The sequence below is a fragment of the Callithrix jacchus genome, chromosome 7, assembly GCF_049354715.1.
Source record: "Callithrix jacchus isolate 240 chromosome 7, calJac240_pri, whole genome shotgun sequence".
Classification (NCBI taxonomy): Eukaryota; Metazoa; Chordata; class Mammalia; order Primates; family Cebidae; genus Callithrix; species Callithrix jacchus.
In genome coordinates this window covers 44,450,593-44,472,450 of record NC_133508.1, presented here as the reverse complement: position 1 = coordinate 44,472,450, position 21,858 = coordinate 44,450,593, and the positions used below count along the sequence as shown (strand labels likewise).

The 21,858-nt window shown below is 49.5% G+C and overlaps 1 protein-coding gene and 2 pseudogenes across 1 annotated transcript; 1 reads left to right on the top strand and 2 right to left on the bottom strand.

Moving 5' to 3' along the window:
• Nucleotides 1-294: 294 nt before the first annotated feature.
• On the bottom strand, nucleotides 295-21,751 carry TAS1R1 (taste 1 receptor member 1). The gene is made up of 6 exons (XM_009000341.5): nucleotides 21,460-21,751; nucleotides 9,621-9,927; nucleotides 4,001-4,762; nucleotides 3,056-3,268; nucleotides 2,632-2,752; nucleotides 295-1,344 (listed from the first exon to the last, which is right to left on the bottom strand). Exons 1-6 carry the CDS (start codon nucleotides 21,648-21,650, stop codon nucleotides 413-415), a joined length of 2,526 nt encoding a protein of 841 aa, XP_008998589.2. The 5' UTR covers nucleotides 21,651-21,751; the 3' UTR covers nucleotides 295-412.
• On the top strand, nucleotides 12,664-13,556 carry LOC118155335 (small ribosomal subunit protein eS4, X isoform-like; annotated as a pseudogene).
• LOC108592499 (V-type proton ATPase subunit e 1 pseudogene) lies at nucleotides 17,442-17,805 on the bottom strand (annotated as a pseudogene).
• Nucleotides 21,752-21,858: the final 107 nt, after the last annotated feature.

Below are 21,858 nucleotides of genomic sequence, written 5' to 3'. Positions count from 1 at the left end.
CGTGCCTGCCAGGAGGGGCGCCTGGGAAGCGTAGAGTTTCTAGCGCCAGCCCCTTAGGGCGGGACCCTGCAGAGAATGGCCAATGCGATGCGGGGACGAGGCCAAACCCTGTTCTTTCGGCGCCGGACCCGCCTCCGGAGTTGCCTAGCAACGTCAAGCTAGGCGCCCAGCCTTTTCCAGGCTCTGGATTCAGACTTCAATAGGCTACATCTCACCCTCTCCCGGGACAGGAAATCAGATACGCGTTTCACTTCTTTATTGGCAGCCCGGAGCCTGCTCTGGGCTCTCCCGGGCGCTTACACGTCCTAACACCAGACTGAGGAGCCCAGAGGCTTCCCGGACACCCCCGGCCTGCTCGACCTTCGACCCTGAGGGCAGGGAAGGTTGCCGGCCGTGCCTGCTGACCCACTGGTCAAGTGGAGCTGCGGCGCCTCGTGTAGTCCTGAATGGAGGCCTGGAAGTGCTCTGTGCTGTTAAGGTCTGGACGGCAGAGGATTACATAGCACTTGGGCAGAAAATACCCGCCGAAGCCACTGCTCAGGCTGCTGAGCACAGCCAGCATGTTGACTGCGGGCAGGTACTTGCCGTCGTAGACACTGGCCGTGGTGAAGAAGGCGATCCAGGACACGAAGTTGAAGAGCAGGCTGAAAGTGACACATTTGGCCTCGTTGTAGTTCTCTGGCAAGTCCTTGCCCAGGTAGTTGCAGGCAAAGGCGCTGATGGAGAGGAGGCCATTGTAGAGGAAGGCCAAGATGAAGCCCAGAGAATTGGCCTCTGTGCACTCAAGCACCACCAGCTGGGGGAAGCGCTGGTATTCCCGAGTGGGCAGTGGGGTCCACACCACCAGCCAAGTTAGACAGATAAGCAGCTGGGCAGCTGAGCTGATCATCACAAACAGGCCGGCACCGTGGTTTTGGACCCAGGCATGGTAGAATGTAGGCACCTTGGTGGAAAACTTGAAGATGATGACTAGTTGGAAGGAGCGAACTGTCAGGCAGGACAGGAAGATGGTGAAACCAAGGGCAAAGAGGGCCTGGCGCAGTAAGCATGCAGGCCATGTGGGCTCCCCAAAGAAACCATAGAGGCTGCTGCTACCTGCTGCCAGGGAGCCCAGCATCAGAAAGCACAGCCGGCCCCCTGCTGACCTCACCACAGGCGTGTCTAGGTGCCAGGCAAACAGGCCAGCAGTCCCAAGCAGCAGCAGCAGCAACACCGTGTTCGCTGCCAGCAGCACCCAAGAGGTATGCTCATGCCAACCCAAAAACACCACAGTTCGTGGGAAGCAGGTCTGGCTTCCATCGGGTGCCCACTCTTCTTTCCCACAAGGCTGGCATCTGTAGAGGTCTGAAAGGGAAGGCCAAGAAGGTTCTTGAGAGCCAGATAAGCAGGGTAGGAATAGGGAATAGGGGCCTGCAAGATGCAGGGAGAATTGTTCCAGGGCAGCTAGGCTGTGCTAGGCATAGTGGGATGGAGGTGGCCAGGAGTGGGGCCTGAGGCCAGGCATCTCCTTAAAATGCCTGTGTTAATTACAGACTCTAGAAATATCCAGGTCAGTTCTACATGGCTCATGATCCCATGAGGGTTTTGCAAACCCTAGGGTGGACCTTACCCTGGTAGCTCTGCCCACATATCAGAGAGGCTACGATCCAATGGGAGCAGCCTGCTGCAAAGGGAGGACATTTTAATCCCTCTCTTTCCAGGACTTCCATGAACCACTTTCCTGAACTGCAGCTCTGTGGTTTTCTGAGTCCTGACCCTCTGAGAACAGCAGGGAAGTATTCCTATCCCTACAGAGATGGTGAAAGGAAAGAATATGTCTCCTGGACACCAGCTAAGGACATGAGTCCTTAGCTACCTAATTTGCTCTCTGTTCTTGAGTTTTCATTGCTGGATGGGGAATGCTGTTTTTTGCTCTGCTGCAGACATGCTAGTATCTGGATTCAGGCCAAGCTGTTCAAGGAGCTAGCTGTCTTTGGCATGGGCAACAGAAGGGACAGTAGGATAAGAGGGTACAAAGGGAACAATAGTTACATTCATTTAGACAAAGAGGTTGAATTCAGGATACAATTGCATTTGTAGGAGTTGTGATGACAGCTCTCTAATAGAGGACACACCTCAGTCTAAGGTTTTCAGTTGGCCTGATTCTTTCTTTTTTTTTTTTTGAGATGGAGTCACTCTGTCGCCCAGGCTGGCATGCAGTGGCCCAGTGTTGGCTCACCACAACCTACAACCTCCCAGATTCAAGAGATTCTCCGGCCTCAGCCTCCCCAGTAGCTGGGATTACAGGCACCCACCACCACACCTGGCTAATTTTTGTATTTTTAATGGAGACAGGGTTTCACCATGTTGGCCAGGCAGGAACTCCTGACCTCAAGTGATCCGACCACCTCAGCCTCTCAAAGTGCTGGGATTACAGGCATGAGCCACTGCACCCAGCAGCCAATTCTTTCTCTTAATCAGAGTTCTATCTGGTGAAAGGTATCCTCCAACCTGAAGCTAACTGGCAACCCAGTGACTGGGGCCCTGGTTCTGGGGCAGGGCATGTGCACATGGGGCCCAAGGGAGGGTCTTCCATCCATCCTTCGGCCCCTGGCAGTACTGGGTAGCTCACCTGCTCCTTTGCTCACTCACCACTCGTGTTGAGGAAGGTCCCAGCCTCACAGGGCACACACTCAAAACAACAGTGATGGAAACCCATAACCACTCGCTGGTGCCCTTCAAGACAGTCACTGGAACACACAGACTTAGGCACCTGTAAGAAGCCAGAGAGTCCACAGATAGGGGCCCAAGTCAAAGGACAGGTCACAGGTGTCCTTTGTGCATCTGCCCTCAGGGCCTCACCCCTAGGGGAGGGCCCCTGATTGTGTGAACTCCCACCCCAGGGCATCTGCTCCCATGGAGTGTCTTCCCTGCTTCCCTGGCCAGGATGGGTAGAGTGGTGGCAGCTGGACCCCTGGGGTCCCCCTCCTGCTCTCTGTACACTGTGTCAATATCACCTCCAGGCTCTAGGCTGCCCATAAGGCAGTCGCCTGGTGAGTGACCATATCCCCATTACCTGGTTGTCCTTTCCGTGCCACTGGATTTTGGTCTCATTTATGTCTAGCTGAACTGGAGACCACGTGGAGGAGCCGACAACTGTGAAGGTCCACTTGGGCCCATTCCAGTCCCAGGCAATTATGTTATAGCTACTGAGGGGATTTCCGTTGTCATTAAACATCACAGTGTCCCCATGTAGAAGGAAATTCACCTTCTGGATCTGCTCCAAAAGCTGAAAGAAATGCATTATCATGAAGCCACCAGAGATAGCACAGACCCACATGGTCCCAGAAGCAAGGTCCTGGGGCCTTCCTGGGTTTCCATCCTGGTGGTTTCAGCCCGTCAGGAAGGTCAAGTCCCTTCCTTAGAGCTCCCTTCCTTCTTAGGAAGCCCCTCAGCCCTTCCCACCAACTTCCTGAGAGGAGGCCTCTAACAAAGGGCTCCTTTCCAGACAGTTTTAGCCCTTAACACTTCCAAACCACAGTGGGTGAGAGAAGGCAAGGATCAGAGAGAAGGATCTGTCTAAGAGAAGAGAGCAGCCGGGTGTGGTGGCTCACACCTATAATCCCAGCACTTTGGGAGGCTGAAGTGGGCAGATCAGTTGATGCCAGGAGTTCGAGACCAGCCTGGCCAAGAAAGCTCGTCTCTACTGAAAACACAAAAATGAGCCAGGTGTGGTGGTGGGTGCCTGTAATCCCAGCTACTCAGGAGGCCAAGACAGGAGAATCACTTGACCCAGGAGGTGGAAGTTGCAGTGAGCCAAGATCACATCACTGCACTCCAGCCTGGGCGACAGAGCGAGACTCTGTCTCAAAAAAAAAAAAAAAAAAAAAAAAAAAGCAGTCCTCAAGTTACTGGCATTTAATCCCCCTTGGCATTTAGGGTGGTCAGAGAGTGCCCACTCTGCTCATCTCAGGATTGGGTGTTCTTTCTGACACAGGGTACTGGGGGTAGGCGCTCTTACCTGCCAGGGGTAGACTTGGTCCCTGGAACAAGCTCCAGACGCGCAGCCCAGGAGCTGGTGGAGGCCATGGGCCACCGCATACACAGCCTGGTATGCATTGTAGGCAGCACTCATGGAGAAGGCTGTGAGCTCGGGCATTCTATGTGCCGTGAAAGCTTGGCATTCTCTGCAGAGCTGATTGCTGCTGCACCAGGAGCCCTTGGGGCAAGGCCTAGAGGCCCCCTTGTCTGCCGAGGCATAGGCTTCTTCAAACGCCTTCAGGCCAGGGATAGTCCTCTGCTGGATGGCCACACCCAGCACCGTCCCAATGCGCCAGATCCCGGGCACCCCAGAGATGTAAGTGGAGATGGCCCAGTCTTCCGAGGCGATCCACACCTTGCCAGTCAGGTTGGCCAGCACCACAGACTCGAAGAACACCCTGGCCAGCTGCCGGCTGGAAAAAACCACCACGACAGTGGCCCTGGCCCGGGCCAGGTGGTGCATCATGCCCTGCATCCTCTCATCACCCACCCGGGCAGCGAAGGGCACGATGTCCTTGAAAGCAATGCAGATGCCCTGTACAGTGGCCTGGTCTTCCAGTGCCTGCACCCCCAGCTGGCCATAGTCGCCACTGCTGCCAACCAGAGAGATCCAGGTCCACCCGAACCTCTGCAGCAGCAGCACCATGGTCTCCACCTGGTACTTGTCGCTGGGGATGGTGCGCAGGAAAGAGGGATACTGCTGCTTCATGCTGAGCGTGGTGCTGCTGGCCGCATAGCTGATCTGTGGGAGGTAGGTCCCATTCAGCCAGTTCAGTGGCATCAATCTCCACTGAAGGCCCCCTAGTGCCTGGTCCTCTGCTGGGCGTGGGGATACAGGGAGGGGGGAGACCAGGAGAGTACCACTCACCCTGTGAAACTTACAGATCACCTAAGAAGGCTCCACAGGCGTGGGTTCTAGGGGAGGAATGGGAATCTGCCCAGGATAAAGGGTTAGGGAGTGCATTTTTTTTTTTGGAGATGGAGTTTTGCTTCTGTTGCCCAGGCTGCAGTGCAATGGGATGATCTCAGTTCACTGCAACCTCCGCCTCCTGGGTTCAAGCAATTCTCCTGCCTCAGCCTCAAGAGTAGCTGGGATTATAGGCATGTGCCACAATGCCTGGCTAATTTTGTATTTTTAGCAGAGATGGGGTTTCTCCATGTTGGTCAGGCTGGTCTCGAACTCCCAACCTCAGGTGATCTGCTTGCCTCGGCCTCCCAAAGTGCCTAGAATCCCTCACCGTGCTTGGCGTAGGGCATGCATTCTAAGCAAAGGAGACAAAACCTGCATAGGAATGAAATAGTCTTGTGTTTAGAGACCTTCAGGGACTTCCACTGGAGGTCATGTGCAGGAAAGAAGAGAAGCATGTGTAGGACAGGGCAGAAGTTAAGATCAGTGGCCTGTTAGGAACCGGGCCTCACAGGAGGAGGTGAGCAGCTGGTGTGTGAGTGAAGCTTCATCTGTATTTACAGCTGCTCCCCTCCTGTCAGATCAGCAGTAGCATCAGATTCTCATAGGAGCTCAAACCCCGCTGTGGACTGCACATGTGAGGGATCTAGGTTGCGTGCTCCTTATGAGAATCTAATGTCTGATGATCTGTCACTGTCTCCCATCACCCCCAGATGGGACTATCTAGTTGCAGGAAAACAAGCTCAGGGCTCCCACTGATCCTACATCATGGCAATTTGTATAATTATTTTATTATATTAATATATAGGCCAGGCATGGTGGTTCACACCTGTAATCCCAGCACTTTGGGAGGCCAAGGAAGGTGGATCACGAGGTCAGGAGTTCAAGACCAGCCTGACCAAGATGGTGAAATCCCATCTCTACTAAAAATACAAAAATTAAAAAAAAAAAAAAATACAAAAATTAGCTGGGTGTGGTGGCAGGCACTTGTAATCCCAGTTACTCGGGAGGCTGAGGCAGAGAATTGCTTGAACCCAAGAGATGGAGGTTGCAGTGAGCCAAGATCACCCCACTGCACTCCAGCCTGGGTGACAGAGGGAGACTCCATATCAAAATAAATAAATAAATATATATATATATATATATATATATATATATATATATATAAAACATACATACATATATAAATATATTATGGCAGGGCGCAGTTGCTCACAGCTGTAATCCCAGCACTTTGGGAGGCCGATGCAGGTAGATCACAAGGTCAGGAGTTTGACACAAGCCTGGCCAATATGGTAAAACCCCATCTCTACTAAAAACTACACAAATTATTGTGTGAGTAGCTGGGACTACAGGAGCACACCTCCAGCCACTCGGGAGGCTGAGGCAGGAAAATTGCTTGAAACCAGGAGACAGAGGTTGCAGTGAGCTGAGATCACGCCACTGCACTCCAGCCTGGGTGACAGAGCAAGACTCTGTCTCAAAAAAATATATATATGGCTAGGCATGGTGGCTCACGCCTGTAATCTCAGCACTTTGGGAGGCTGAGGCAGGTGGATTACCTGAGGTTGGGAGTCCAAGATCAGCCTGACCAACATGGAGAAACTCTGTCTCTACTAAAAAATACAAAAAATTGGCTGGGCGTGGTGGCACATGCCTGTAATCCCAGCTACTCAGGAGGCTGACGAGGGAGAATTGCTGAACCCGGGAGGTGGAGATAGTGGTAGAGATTGTGCCATTGCACTTCAGCCTGGGCAACAAGAGTAAAACTCTGTCTCCAAAAAAAAATTATATATATATATAAAACAATGTAATAACATAAATAAAGTGCACAATAAATGTAATGCACTTGAATCATCCTGAAACCTACCTCCCCACACATGTCCTTGGAAAAATTGTCTTCCATGAAACCAGTCCCTGATGCCAAAAAGGTTGGGGACCACTGCCATAAGCCGTAAGGAGTCGTCCCTAAGGGTGTCTGCAGGGAAGTGCTATGTTTGGACTAGCTTTTTTTTTTCCTGAGACAGAGTCTTGCTCTGTTGCCCAGGCTGCAACCCCCTGTGGCTCACTGCAACCCTCGCCTCCCTCAAACGATTCTCCTGCCTCAGCCTCCTGAGTAGCTGGCATTACAGGCGCGAACCACCATGCCTGGCTAATTTTTGTATTTTCAGGAGAGACGGAGATTCACCACATTGGCCAGGCTGGTTTCCAACTCCTGACCTCGTGATCTGCCCACCTCAGCCTCCAAAAGTGCTAGGATTACAGGCGTGAGCCACTGTACCCGGCCAGGACTTGGATTCTATGAGCATATCTCTGACTTCAGTGAGGAATGAGAAAAGATTAAAGACTAGAGGCAGGGAAGCCTTACCACACTGATGGAAGAATCTAGCTGAGGGGTGATGCTAGTCTGAATTCCAGCTGTGGCTGTGGCGGTGGAAAAGGAGGCCAGAGAGGACCAAAGGTCGGGAGCAGGGTAAGGAGGAGTGGGTTGGGCAGGACTTGGGGTTCTGACTTGGGTAGCGATGGCTGCTCCCATCTCCAGGGGGTGGGGGCAATTCAGGAAGAAAAGGGGCTTTTTTGAGAGAGAGTCTCGCTTTGTTGCCAAGCTGGAATGCACTGGCACGATCTTGGCTCACTACAACCTCTACCTCTTGGGTTCAAGTGATTCTCCCACCTCAGCCACCCCAGTAGCTGGGACTACAGGCACACATCACCACGTCCAGCTAATTTTTGTATTTTTAGTAGAGACAGGGGTTTACCATGTTGGCCAGGATGGTCTTGATCTCCTGACCTCGTGACCTGCCTGCCTTGGCCTCCCAAAGTGCTAGGATTACAGGTGTGAGCCACCGTGCCTGGCCCAAAAGAAGCTTTTCTTGTGTAGGGACGTAAGGTAAATCTGGGCCCTGCTGGGTCCATGATGTGGCAATGATGGGCCAGCATAAGGGGCTCAAATCAGAGGAGAGAGTCCTGAGGATGAGAGGTTAAGCCACGAACCCACAGCCTGCCTGGGAACTGGAAACAGGGAGGAGAGGAGGGTGAAGCCAGCTCCTGGGAATCACCTGCCTTCTTAAAGGAGGTGGGGCAAGAGCAGAGAAGGGCTGCAAGTGAAAGCTGGGGTGCGGGGGCAGGGGGCCAAGGGGGCAAAAATTCCAAGCAAACTCTAATAGGAGTACTGGTCAAAAATGTCCCAAAGGGCACAATGGCTCACACCTGTAATCTCACCACTTTGGGAGGCCACGGCAGGTGGATTGCTTGAGCCCAGGAGTTTGAGGCCAGCCTGGGCAACATAGTGACACCCCTATCTCTACACCTGATCTTAGCTAAAAGCAATGTGAGGCCCCCATTTCTAAAAAAAAAATACAAAAATTAGCCAGGCATGGTGGCACATGCCTGTGGTCCCAGCTACTTGGGAGTATGAGGTAGGAGGATTGCTTGAGCCTGGGAGTTGGAGGTTATAGTGAGACGACATTGCGCCACTGCATTCCAGCCTGGGTGACAGAGTGATACTGTGTCTCAAAAAAAAAAAAAAAAAAATTGGCAGGGTGTGGTGGCTCACACCTGTAATCCAAGCACTTTGGAGGCCAAGGCAGGCGGATCACCTGAGATCAGGAGTTCAAGAACAGCCTGACCAACATGGTGAAACCCTGTCTTAAAAAAATTCACAAAGATGTCACTTAAGATAAAGGACTTAGGATTTGAAGACCTAGAAAGTGTCCCAGCTCACAGAAAAAGCAAGAGTAGGGGGGCAGAATGGGGGGCTGAGGGACAATGAGGGGTGGGTAAGGCCATCAGGAAGCTTCCAAGGGAGGGGTCAGGAGTCAGTGCTCAGAGTAGAGGGGCTGGAGGAGGGAGAAGGATGAGGGCAGCCACAGGATGGGCAGGAGCCCATGGGGAAACAAGCCAAGGAGGGGCCATGGCCCAAGGTAAAGGGCAGGAATAAGCACAGGGACAGGACTGGCGTCAGCAAGGGGAGGGATGTCAGCACCTCTGAGCCAGGAGGGAAGAAGGAAAGGCAGGCAGGTGAGGCAGGGATGATGTGGAGCAGTCTTTGGGGTGGGAAGCAAAGGGTGTCCTTTTTTTTGGGTGAGGGGACAAGGTGTCACTCTGTTGCTCAGGTTGGAGTGCAGTGGTACAATCTCAGGTCACTGCAACCTCCACCTCCTAGGTTCAAGCAATTCTCCTGCCTCAGCCTCCTGAGTAGCTGGAATTACAAGTGTGCACCACCACGCCTAGCTAATCTTTGTGTTTTTAGTAGAGATAGGGTTTCGCCATATTGGCCAGGCTGGTCTTGAACTCCTGGCCTCAAGAGATCTACCTAGCCTCCTCAAGGGACTAGAGGCGTGAGCCACAGTGTGTGTTCAGGGTGTCCATTCCTAACAAAGGCAATGGACCCTCCAGAGGGAGGAGGGGAGTGGAGGGCAGCAGGGGTGCAGCTGAATGACAGTAGTGCCCAAGGAGAATGGGTTTTCCCATGAGAGTGGAGGCAGAGAGAGCTGGTAGCAGCCCTGGAAAGAAAGGAAGGCTGGGGCAGGAACCATACTGGACAGGGACCCCTGACTTGTGACTAAAGAGCAGTGACCACCAGAGAGATCCAGTGGGCAGGCAGCCTTGTGGGGACAGCAGCTCTTGCTGACATGCCCCAGGCCAGACTTGCCTGAAGGGAAATGGGCAAAGGTGTGAGGCTCCAGCTTACCAGGGGCACCAGGAAAGGGCTCAGCAGGGCGGCTGTGGTGGCAGCCCGGTTGGTGTTGTCAGTCCCAATCACCGCCAGCACCTTAGGGGAATACTGGAGAAGGTCTCCTTGGAGCTTTATGTGGTGTGGCCCCTGCAGGGAGAGCACCCTCAGTGTGGCATACACATTGGCAGAGTCTGAGCACACATCGTACAGCTGATACCCCAGGGTGACATTGGGCAGCAGGGCCGTGGAGTTGTTTATCTCCTCAACCCCAAGCCTCATAGCCTGGAAGAGGTGGTAGCCGTGATCATTGAAGGTGCCGGGTCTGTGGAAAAAGCCAAGCAGAGAGAGCTGAGAAGGACAAGGCCCTACTGAGACCCTCTGGCCTCCCAGACTCTCGGGCTTGGGGGTAGAAGGGAACCTCTGAGGTCATTGGTCCAGTCCCCCAAACCACGACTTAAAGAAGGGCTCTGAAGCTCAGTAGGAGGAACAAGCTGGCCCTGATGGAGAAGCCTGTGAGTATCGAAATGTTCCTGAGGTCCCGGAGCAGAGAAACCTGCTATATAAGTCAGTGTTCTCCAGAGAGAAAGAGAGAGACAGAGAGAAATTTAGTTTAAGAAATTGGTTTGGCCAGGCACGGTGGCTCAGGTCTGTAATCCCAGCACTTTGGGAGGCCAAGATGGGCACATCACAAGGTCAGTAGTTTGAGACCAGCCTGACCAAAATGGTGAAACCTCATCTCTACTAAAAATACAAAAATTAGCTGGGCATATAAGCACAGCTACTTGGGAGGCAGAGGCAGGAAAACTGCTTGACCCAGGAGGTGGAGGTTGCAGTGAACCAAGTTTGTGCCACTGCAGTCCAGTCTGGCAATAGAGCAAGACTCTGTCTCAAAAAAAAGAAAGAAATTGGCTCACATGTGAGGGCTGGCAAGTTCAAATTTTGCAGCGCAGGCCAGCAGGCTGGACATTCTGTCAAGAATTGATGTTACCGTGCTCTTCAGTCCTAAGGCGATTTGGAGGCAGAATTCCCTCCTTGTCCAGAAACCTCAGGCTTTTAAGGCCTTCAATTTATGGGATGAGGCCCACCCTCATTATGGAGAGCAATTTGCTTAACAAAGTCTATTACTTTTTGTTGTTGTTGGAGACGGAGTCTCACTGTGTTGCCCAGGCTGGAGTGCAGTGGCATGATCTCAGCTCACCGAACCTCTGCCTCCTGGGTTCAAGTGATTTCTCCTGTCTCAGTTTCCTGAGTAGCGGGATTACAGGCTCATGTCACCACACCAGGCTAATTTTTGCATTTTTAGTAAAGACGATGGGGTTTCACCATATTGGCCAGGCTGGTCTTGAATTCCTGACCTCAAGTGATCCACCCGCCTTGGCCTCCCAAATGACCTTTTTTTTTTTTTTTTTGAGACAGAGTCTCTCTCTGTCAGCCAGGCTGGAGTGCAGTGGTATGTTCTTGGCTCACTGCAACCTCCTCCTCCTGGGTTTAAAGGATCCTCCCACCTCAGCCTCCCAAGTAGCTGTGACTACAGGCATGTGCCATAATACCTGGCTAATTTTGTATTTTTAGTAGAAACAGGGTTTTGCCATGTTGGCCAGGCTGATCTGGAATTCCTGACCTCAAGTGATCTGCTCACCTCAGCCTCCCAAAGTGCTGGGATTACTGGTGTGAGTCACCATACCCAGCCCAAGTCTGTTGATTTAAATATTTGCCACATCTAAAAAACACCTTCAGGCTGGGCCCGGTAGATCATACCTGTAATCCCAGCATTTTGGGAGGCTGAGGTGGGTGGATCACTTGAGGCCAAGAGTTTGAAACCAGACTGGCCAACACAGTGAAAACCAGCCTTTATCAAAAGTACAAAGATTAGCTGGGCGTGGTAGCACATGCCTGTGATCCCAGCTACTCCAGAGGCTGAGGCTGGAGGATCGCTTGAACCCGGGAAGAAGAGGTTGCAGTGAGCCGAGAGCACACTAATGGGCCCCAGCCTGGGTGACAGAGAGAGACTGTCTCAAAATAAAATTGTGTGGGTTTTTTTTTTTTGAGGCTGAGTCTCACTGGAGATTCCAGCCCAGGGTGGAGTGCAGTGGTAGAGATCTTACGGCAATCTCTACATCCTGGGTTCAAGAGATTCTTGTGTCTCAGCCTCTCAAGTAGCCAGGATTATAGGCACTAGCCACCATGCCCAGCTAATTTTGTATTTTTAGTAGAGGCAGGGTTTCACCATGTTGGCCAGGCTGGTCTGGAACTCCTGACCTCAAGTGGTCTGCCTGCCTCAGCCTCTCAAAGTGCAGGAATTAAAGGTGTCAACCACCATGCCCTGCCAAAAGGAGTAAATTAAAAATACCTTCATGGCTACACCAAGACTGCTGCTTGACCACACAACTCTGGGCACCATAGCCTAGGCAAGCTGACACACAAAGTTCTCCACCCCAGCTCACTCACTCCTGTAGTCTTAGCACTTTTGGAGACCTAGCACTGCTTGAGCCCAGGAGTTGGAGTCCAGCCTGGGCAATGTAGTGAGACCCTGTCTCTACAAAAATAAAAAAAAATTAGCTGGGGGTGGTGGAACATGCCTGTAGTTCCAGCTACTAAGGAGGCTGGGGCAGTAGAATTGCTTGGGCTTCAGTGAGACCCAGGCAAAGCTGCCAGTGGGCTAGGATTGCACCACTGGACTCCAGTCTGAGCAAAAGAGAAAGACTCTGTCTCAGAAAAAAAAAAAATGCTAACCACTACACCTGCTTAACCTCATTTAACTAGTGCTTCTCTCCAGGACACTTATGAATGTGCCGAGGGCCTGTATGCCTTATCACCCCTACTTTGAGAACTCCTGTCTGGAGCCCAATAGGAATGAGCTGGGGAGAGGAGTCAGCTTGTGTAAAGAGCAGGCTAAGCCAGGTGCAGTGGCCCATGCCTGTAGTCCCAGCTACTCAGGAGGCTGAGGATGGAGGACTGCTTGAGCCCAGGAGTTGGAGATCAGCCTGGGCAACATAGTGAGATTCCATCTAAAAAAAAAATTGTTTTGAATTTCTACGCTCACCGGAAGACGGAGGTCCTCTTTCCTTGCCTAACGCAGCCATGGCTCGTGGTCCCAAGAAGCATCTGAAGCGGGTGGTAGCTCCAAAGCATTGGATGCTGGATAAATTGACCGGTGTGTTTGCTCCTCGTCCATCCACCGGTCCTCACAAATTGAGAGAGTGTCTCCCCCTCATCATTTTCCTAAGGAACAGACTTAAGTATGCCCTGACAGGAGATGAAGTAAAGAAGATTTGCATGCAGTGGTTCATTAAGATTGATGGCAAAGTCCGAACTGATATAACCTACCCTGCTGGTTTCATGGATGTCATCAGCATTGACAAGACGGAGAGAATTTCCGTCTGATCTATGACACCAAGGGTCACTTTGCTGTACATCGTATTACACCTGAGGAGGCCAAGTACAAATTGTGCAAAGTACGAAAAATCTTTGTGGGCACAAAAGGAATCCCTCATCTGGTGACTCATGATGCTCGCACCATCCGCTACCCTGATCCCCTCATCAAGGCGAATGATACCATTCAGATTGATTTGGAGACTGGCAAGATTACTGATTTCATCAAGTTTGACACTGGTAACTTGTGTATGGTGACTGGGGGTGCTAACCTGGGAAGAATTCGTGTGATTACCAACAGAGAGAGGCACCCTGGATCTTTCAATGTGGTTCATGTGAAAGATGCCAATGGCAACAGCTTTGCCACTCGACTTTCCAATATTTTTGTTATTGGCAAGGGCAACAAACCATGGATTTCTCTTCCCTGAGGAAAGGGTATCCGCCTCACCATTGCTGAAGAGAGAGACAAAAGACTGGCAGCCAAACAGAGCAGTGGGTGAAATGGTCCCTGGGTGATATGTTAGATGTTTATGCATAATTAAAAATCATATGGCATGATTAAAAAAAATTGTTTTTTAATGGCTGGCCCAGTGGCTCACCTGTAATCCCAACACTTTGGGAGGCCCAGGCAGGAGAATCACTTGAGACCAGGAGTTTGAGACCAGCCTGAGCAACACAGTGAAACTGCCTTTTCCACAAAAGATTAAAAAATTAGCCAGAGCTGGGCGCAGTGGCTCACACCTGTGAACCCAGCACTTTGGGAGGCTGAGGCGGGTGGATTGCCTGAGGTCGACAGTTTGAGACTAGCCTGACTAACATGGAGATCCCCCAACTCTACTAAAAATACAAAATTAGCTGGACGTAGTGGTACATGCCTGTAATCCCAGCTACTCGGGAGGCTGAGGCAGGAGGAGAATTGCTCGAACCTGGGAGGCAGAGGTAGCAGTGAGCCGAGATGGTGCCATTGCACTCTAGCCTGGGCAACAAGAGCAAAACTCCATCTCAAAAAAAAAAAAAAAAAGAAAGAAAGAAAAGAAGAAAAGCCAGGTGCAGTGGCTCACACCTGTAAATCCAGCACTTTGGGAGGCCGAAGTGGGTGGATCACAAGGTCAAGAGATCGAGACCATCCTGGCCAACATGATAAAACCCCATCTCTACTAAAAATACAAAAACTTAGCTGGACGTGGTGGTGCGTGCCTGTAATCCCAGCTACTCGGTGTGGGTGGGAGACCCTGCAAGTGCCGGGCAAGGGTCTGAAGCCTCAACTTATTTCCACATAAATGATGAAATTAGAAATATAATCACATAAGTTATCATAGATACAGACACTTACATATATATATACACTCATTATAATCGTTTAATGTTGCTAATGCTTCTCGGGTTGCAAAGTGTGGACCTAAGGTGACATTGTGAAAGAAGTGACACTAAGGCAAGATGCTTTAAGCCCTTTGTCACACCCATGTAAGGGCTGCTAGAGGGTGCCTGGGCTGTGTGGAAGTGCCAGCGCTGGGAAAGTGCCCGCTGTTTAGCCAGCTAGGGAAGGAAACATCTAAAATGGCCAAGACATCTCCTTCCCCAGAGTGGAGGAGAAAACTCCACTCCCCAAAGCTCTTGGAGTGGGCCTGACGGCTGTCAGGAAGTCCCACAGACATCCAGGGGCTTGATTGTCTCTATGTGATGCTGTGCTTCATCGGTCATGTTTCATGTCCACTTTCATGTCAACTTCTGCACCTGGTTCCTCTTTTTCTTAGAAGATATAATCAGTAAAAGTAACAAATATATATATATATATATTTTTTTTTTTTTTTCAAAACGGGATTTCACCATGTTGGTCAGGCTGGTCTTGAACTCCTGATCTCAGATGATCCACCCACCTTGGCCTCCAAAGTGCTCGAATTACAGGCATGAGCCACCGCACTGGGCCAAAGTAACATAAATCTTAATGTCTTTATTCTTTCTGACAAGTATGGAAAAGTGCTGACGCATTATGCACCTTACTTCATCTCAGCAACTTGAAAGCCCTGGGCCCCCATCCCTATGACACGTGGTGTACTTGACTATAACTGACTGAACATACCTCGCCCTACCTACCCTGCCCCAGCTTTGTACTCAATAAAAGTTAGAGTGTGCGGACACTCGGGGCCACGGCTGGACTCCACACTTCAGTTGGCAGTGGACCCCTGGGCCCAGACTCTGTTTTCTCTTTCTTGGTGTCTTGTGTCTTCTGTTTCCATGGTTTTTTTTATCTTTTTTTGACCTCATGATCCGCCTGCCTCGGCCTCCCAAAGTGCTGGGATTACAGGCTTGAGCCACCGTACCCAGCCGAAAGTGAGACTTTTAATGACAGTTTTGCAAGATTGGTGTTTGGCATGCAGGCACACCCAGCACAGTTTATTTATTTATTTTTTTTTTGAGAGAAGGAAAGAAAAAAAAAGGAGTGAAGGAGAGGAATAAAGAGGAAGAAAAAGAGGGAGAGAGAACAGAAATGTTGCTTTATTCTAAAAAAAATGGGTATTAATAATGGCCAATCAATATTTCTTTTAAACCTATGAGTAGGTGTGATGTGGTATTGACAAGAATGTATATTTTGTGTATTTAAAGTGGAAAGCTCGATAAATATTTATTAAGTTTACTTGTTCCGGATCTGAGTTCGAATCCTGGATATCCTTATTAATTTTCTGTCTCATTGAGTCTAAGTCTCTATGTATCTGGGTGTTAGGATCGTTAGCTCTTATTGTTGCATTGATCCTTTTACCACTATATTTTTGTTGCTTTAATATCTATTTTATCAGATACGAGAATTGCAACTTCTGCTTTTTATTTATTTATTTATTTTTGCTCTCCATTTGGTTGGTAAATCTTTCTCTATCCCTTTGTTTTGAGTCTTTGTGTATCCTTTCATGTGAAATGGGTCTGGATGTAGCATACCGTTAGGTTTTGGCTGTATCTTTTGATTGGGGGATTTAGTCGACTTAAATTAAGGGTTACTGCCTTTTGATGTTAACTGGCAGTTTTGTCCATTCGTTGATGTAAATTCTTCTTTATGTTGATGCACTTTACATTTTGGTATATTTTTAGAAAGGCTGATACTGGTTGTTTCTTTCTATGTGTAGTGCTTCTTTCAAAAGCTCTTGTAAAGCAGGCCTGGTGGTAATAAAATCTCTGAGTACTTGCTTGTTCATAAAAGATTTTATTTTTCCTTCAGTTTTGAAGCTTAGTTTGGCTGGATATGAAATTCTGGGCTGAAAGTTCTGTTCTTTAAGGATGTTGAATATTGGCCCCCACTCTCTTCTAGCTTGTAGGGTTTCTGCTGAGAGATCTGCTGTAAGTCTGATAGGCTTCCCTTTGTGGGTAACCTGACCTCTCTCTCTGGCTGCCCTTAGTATTTTCTCCTTCATTTCAACCCTGGTGAATCTAACGATTATGTGCCTTGGGGTTGCTCTTCTTGAGGAATATCTTTGTGGTGTTCTCTGTATTACCTGGGGTTGATAACCTGCTTTGCTAGGTTAGGAAAGTTTTCCTGAATAATATCCTGAAGAGTATTTTCCAGCTTGGATTCATTCTCTCCTGTTGCATTCAGGTATACCTATTAAACGTAAATTAGGTCTTTTCACATAGTCCCATATTTCTTGGAGACTTTGCTCATTCCTTTTTATCCTTTTTTCTCTATTCTTGTCTTCTTGTTTTATTTCATTAAATTGGTCTTCGACCTCTGATATCCTTTCTTCTGCTTGATTAATTAGAGTGTTTAAACCTGTGCATACTTCTCGGAGTTCCCATATTGTATTCTTCAGTTCCATTAATTCACTTATATTCCTCTTTAAGTTGTCTATTCTCATTAGGATTTCGTCAAACCTTTTTTCAAAGTTCTTAGTTTCTTTACATTTGGCTACAACATATTCTTTTAACTCACAGAAGTTTCTTATTATCCACCTTCTGAAGCCTGATTCTGTTATTGGAATGCACTCGTTCTCCATCAAGCCTTGTTCCCTTATTAATGAGGAAATGTGATCCTCTGTAGAGGGAGAGGCATTCTGATTTTGAGTATTCTCAGCCTTTTTTTTTTTTTCCAAAAGATGCCAGAAATAAGAAATTCATCCTGAAAATAGAGTCTGGTGTGATTCTGTCGAGATGGCTATTCCCTCTGAACGTGCTCTCCTACTGACCACCCACTGGAGGCTTGTTTGTCTTGCAGCAGTTTCTAAACATTTCACTGATTCCCATGTGAGAAGGCAGGAGCCATCTTCAAATCCACAGATTCCAAGGAGAGAGTAACAGATCTCTCAGAAGAACAGCATCTTCTATCTCAGAAGAGTGCATAATCATTTTGTGGAGTCCACACAGTTCAAGTTAAGTAGGCACATAAGTCACCAAAGTGTAAAAAAGGTGAAGGAAAACACACTGGATTGTATGTAGAAAAAGGCATTCAAACGTGGTGTTAACGTTTAAGGCAGCTGATGGCCAAAGGAGGCAAGTCAAGAAAGGTGGTCTGGTTTGGAGGTGATTTGCATCTAGAAGGCATTCTCTTCTTGTGACCTCAAAGACTGAGCACTGTAGAACATGTCTTCCTCTTCAAGGCCAATGATACTTCAGATACCAGATGGTTTCATTTTTCAACTGTGGTCCAAAGAGAGGGTTGAGTTGGGACAGAATTGCAATTAGCCAAAAGAGCAGCAAACTGAACAGGTCACCAACATGGTAATGATAACTCCCCGGTTAGGACCTTTAGGGATGAACCAAGGCACCAAGAAGCCGACGAAGCCCCAGAACACGCTCATCACAATGAGAGGCACCGTGAGGCCGTGATACGCCATGGTCGCCGCCTGAGCACCTATTCTCAGCCTTTTTACACTGGTTTCTTCCCATCATTGTAAATTTATCCACCTGTCATCTTTGTAATTACCAACTTTCAAATTAGGTCTCTGAGTGGACGTCCAAGTTGTTAATTCTCAGGGCTGAAATATGAGCAACCCACGGCACTGGCCAAAACAACGGCATTAAGACTGATGGTGCTTTTCTGCCTGGGAATCTCCAGTCTGGCTTCCTTTTTGAGTCTGTAGGCAACTCTGCCTTCCTGGAGCTCCAAACGTTGGTCAGAAGGAGAACCAGTCCCATTTACTCTGCACCAAGAGCTGCCGCACTGAGGTGCCGGCAAAACCGCTGCGCCGGCCACAAGAGTCACGCTGGTGACCCATGGGGCTCCTCCACTGGGAATCTTCTGATCCATGAGCGACAAAAATTTGAAAGTGTGGCATCCTCTCATTCTCTATGCTTTCACTGGGAGCTGCAATCTCGAGATGTTAGTGATCAGCCATCTTGGATCGTTTCTCATCTCTACTCCTGTAGAGAGGGGCTCACAGGACCCTGTAGGGCTGGACCCTACACTCGGCAGGCTAAGGCAGAATTGCTTGAACCCAGGAGGCAGAGATTGCAGTGAGCCAAGATCGTGCCACTGCACTACAGCCTGGGTGACAGTGTGAGACTCCGTCTCAAAAAAAAAAAAAAATTAGCCAGGAGTGGTGGTGCATGCCTGTAGTCCCAACTACTTGGGAGGCTGGGGCAGGAGAATGACTTGAGGCTGGATGAGGCCCAAGTGAGGCTGCAGTGAGCTATGATTGCACCACCACACTCCAGCCTGGGGGAAAGAGCAAGACCTCATCTCTATAAACAAACAACAAAGTGGGCTAGCCTGTTCCACTTTCCAGCCTCTGTTAGAAGGGTCCTCCATGGCTTCTACTACATCTGTACTGTGAGTCACTCAAAGGAGGGTTCGTGCCTCCTGTGTGAGACAGTTCTTCAGGCACCTGAAGCCAGTTTTCACATCTTCTCTCCTCCTGCCCTACCCAACCTCTCTTTCCAGCCTGTTCTCTTTATCCAGTTTTTTGTTTTTTTGACAGTTTTGCTCTTTGTTGCCCAGGCTGAAGTGCAATGGCGCAATCTTGGCTTACCACAACCTTAGCCTCCCAGGTTCAAATGATTCTTCTGCCTCAGCCTCCGGAGCAGCTGGGATCACAGGCATGTATCACCACTCCTGGCTAATTTTGTATTTTTAGTATAGATTGGGTTTCTCTACTAAAAATGGTTGGTCAGGCTGTCTCGAACTCCTGACCTCAGGTAATCTACCCGCCTTGGCCTCCCAAAGTGCTGGGATTATAGGCATGAGCCGCTGTGCCCAGCCTATCCAGGTTTTTATCTGTAGCTCTTTGAGTAAGTCTTCGTACACCAGGATTTCCAGAACCTTCTTCCTGGGCCAACCATCTCGTGTGCTTCATGGGTAGGATGCCCTGCAGCCAAGCCTTGGTAGCATTCTTGGGCCTCTGGATCTGTGATTTGCACAGTCTGCAAGCAACTGTCTTCTTTAAAGGAAAAGCAGGCCAGGTGCGGTGGCTCACGCCTGTAATCCCAGCACTTTGGGAGGGCAAGGCGGGCAGATCACTTGAGGTCAGGAGTTTGAGACCAGCCTGGCTAACATGGAGAAACCCCAGTCTCTACAAGAAATACAGAAATTACCCAGGTGTGGTGGCACACACCTATAATTCCAGCTACTTGTGAGGCTGAGGCAGGAGAATCACTTGAGCCCAGGAGGAGGAGGTTGCAGTGAGCCAAGATTGTGCCACTGCACTCCAGCCTGGGCAACAGAGCAAGACTGTCTCAAAAAAATAAAAATAAAAAAAATAGCAGTAGTTCCTCTCTACTTAGATTGTTGACTTAATGATGGCACCAACCTAATTTATCTTTTTTTTTTGAGACAAAGTGTTGCTCTGTTGCCAGGCTGGAGTACAGTGGTGTAATCAGCTCACTGCAACCTCTGCCTCCTGGGTTCAAGCGACTCTCCTGCCACAGCCTATGGAATAGCTGGGACTACAGGCATGCACCACCATGCCCAGCTAGTTTTTGTATTTTTAATAGAGACAGGGTTTCACCATTTTGGTTAGGATGGTCTTGATCTCCTGACCTCCTGATCCACCCAACTTGGCCTCTGAAGGTTCTGGGATTACAGGCATGAGCCACCGCACCCGGCCCCAATCTAGTTTCTTTTTTTATTTTTATTTTATTTTATTTTATTTTTACTATCAAGGCAATGACACATTCTAAATCTAGTTTATCTTTAAGCTCCTAAAGCATCTACTGGGATGTGTCTTCCCTTCCCACGCCATAGAGAACCATACTTGTCATCTGTAGGGTCCAGCCATACAGGGTCCTTTGAGCCCTTCTCTGCTGGTGTGGAGACAAGAAACTGTAGGAATAAAAGACACAAGACACAGAGATAGAGAAAAGAGAGTCTGGGTCCAGAGGTCCACTGCCAATCAGAGTGTGGAGTCTGGCAGTGGCCCCGAGAGTCCGCACACTCTGACTTTTATTGCGTATAAAGCTGAGGGCAGGGCAGGTAGGGCGTGGCATTGGTGGTCAGTGATAGGGTCAAATACACCACGTGACATAGGGATGGGGGCCCAAGGCTTTTAGTCTTGGAGATGAGGTAAGGAGCATAATGCATCAGCATTTTTCCATACTTGTCAAGAAAGAACAAAGACATTAAAGTTTATATTACTTTTACTGATTATCGCTTCTAAGAAAAAAGGAACCAGGTGCAGAAGTGGAACATGAGAGTGGACATGGAATGTGACCGATGAGGCACAGCATCACATAGACACAATTAAGCCCCCGGATGTCTGTGGGGCTCCCTGAGAGCCGTCAGGCCCACTGCAAGAGCTTGGAGGAGGGGAGTTTTCTCCTAACTCCTCCGGGGAAGGGGACATCTCCGACACCTCCTTCCACAGCCTGCAAAACAGCTTTCCCGCAGCATAGCCAAGGTGCCCTCCAGCAGCCCTTACGGGGGCGGGGTCGTGACAGAGGGCTTAAAGCATCTTGCCTTAGGGTCATTTCTTTCACAGTGTCACCCCAGGTTCACATTTTGTGACCTGAGAGGCATTAGTAAAAGAACTAAGATCACCTATGAATAAGTTCACATATGAATAACTAAGATCACATATGAATGACTAAGATCATCTATGAATAATGACTATGGTTATGTCTCTAGTTATATTCTTCTTCATTATTTATATGGCAATAGGCTGAGGCTTCTGATTCCTTCCTTGGCACTTATGTGGTCTACCCCACCACAGTCATCTGGGACTCTAGGGAGCTTTGAACATGGGTAGGAGTGGAGAGAAAATAGAAGATGGAAAAGGCCGCCCTTGCTTAGGCCTTGCCATCTAGGTATGGTACAAAGCCAGAAACTGACTTCAATGGAGTTATAATACAACCTATTCTAACAGCAAGAGTGAAATAATTGGAAACTGGCCGAAGTGTCCAGGAAGGTCTAGCCAGCCCTTGGGTGGCACGTGGATTGATGGGTAAGGGCTGGGGACAGTTCAAGGGGCAAAAGTAGAGAGACAAGGTCCTAGTTAAGGATGGCAGCCAGAGAGGCCCCATTGCCATGGGACCCACCAAGTGTGGCTCTTCTGACCCCCTCACTCACCTGTCACACAGGGTCACCTCGGGTCTGTGCCTGACCTGCAAAAAGCCGGAATGTAGAGGGAACAGGCCTCCCAGGAGGTAATCCCCTGGGAGGCTGAAGTCAGGAGAAGACTCCATGCTGTGACAGGCAAAGGCCCGGCAGCAGGAAACGAAAAGCTGCAGGCCGGCCAGGTGAGCTGTGTGGAGCAGCATCCTGGCCACACGCCCATGCCCAGCATGGCCAACCAGTGTCCCCTAAGGAGGCCAGTTGCTTAAATAGAAGGTAGCAGCCAATGCTTCCTAACTTCATGCCCCGGAAGGGGGTGGGGCTGGAGCCCGGTGGCTGAAGCAGGGCTGTTTGCCTTGGCATTCCGGGCCTGCGGTGCCACTCAGGAACTGGACAGGACCAAGGCACGGATGC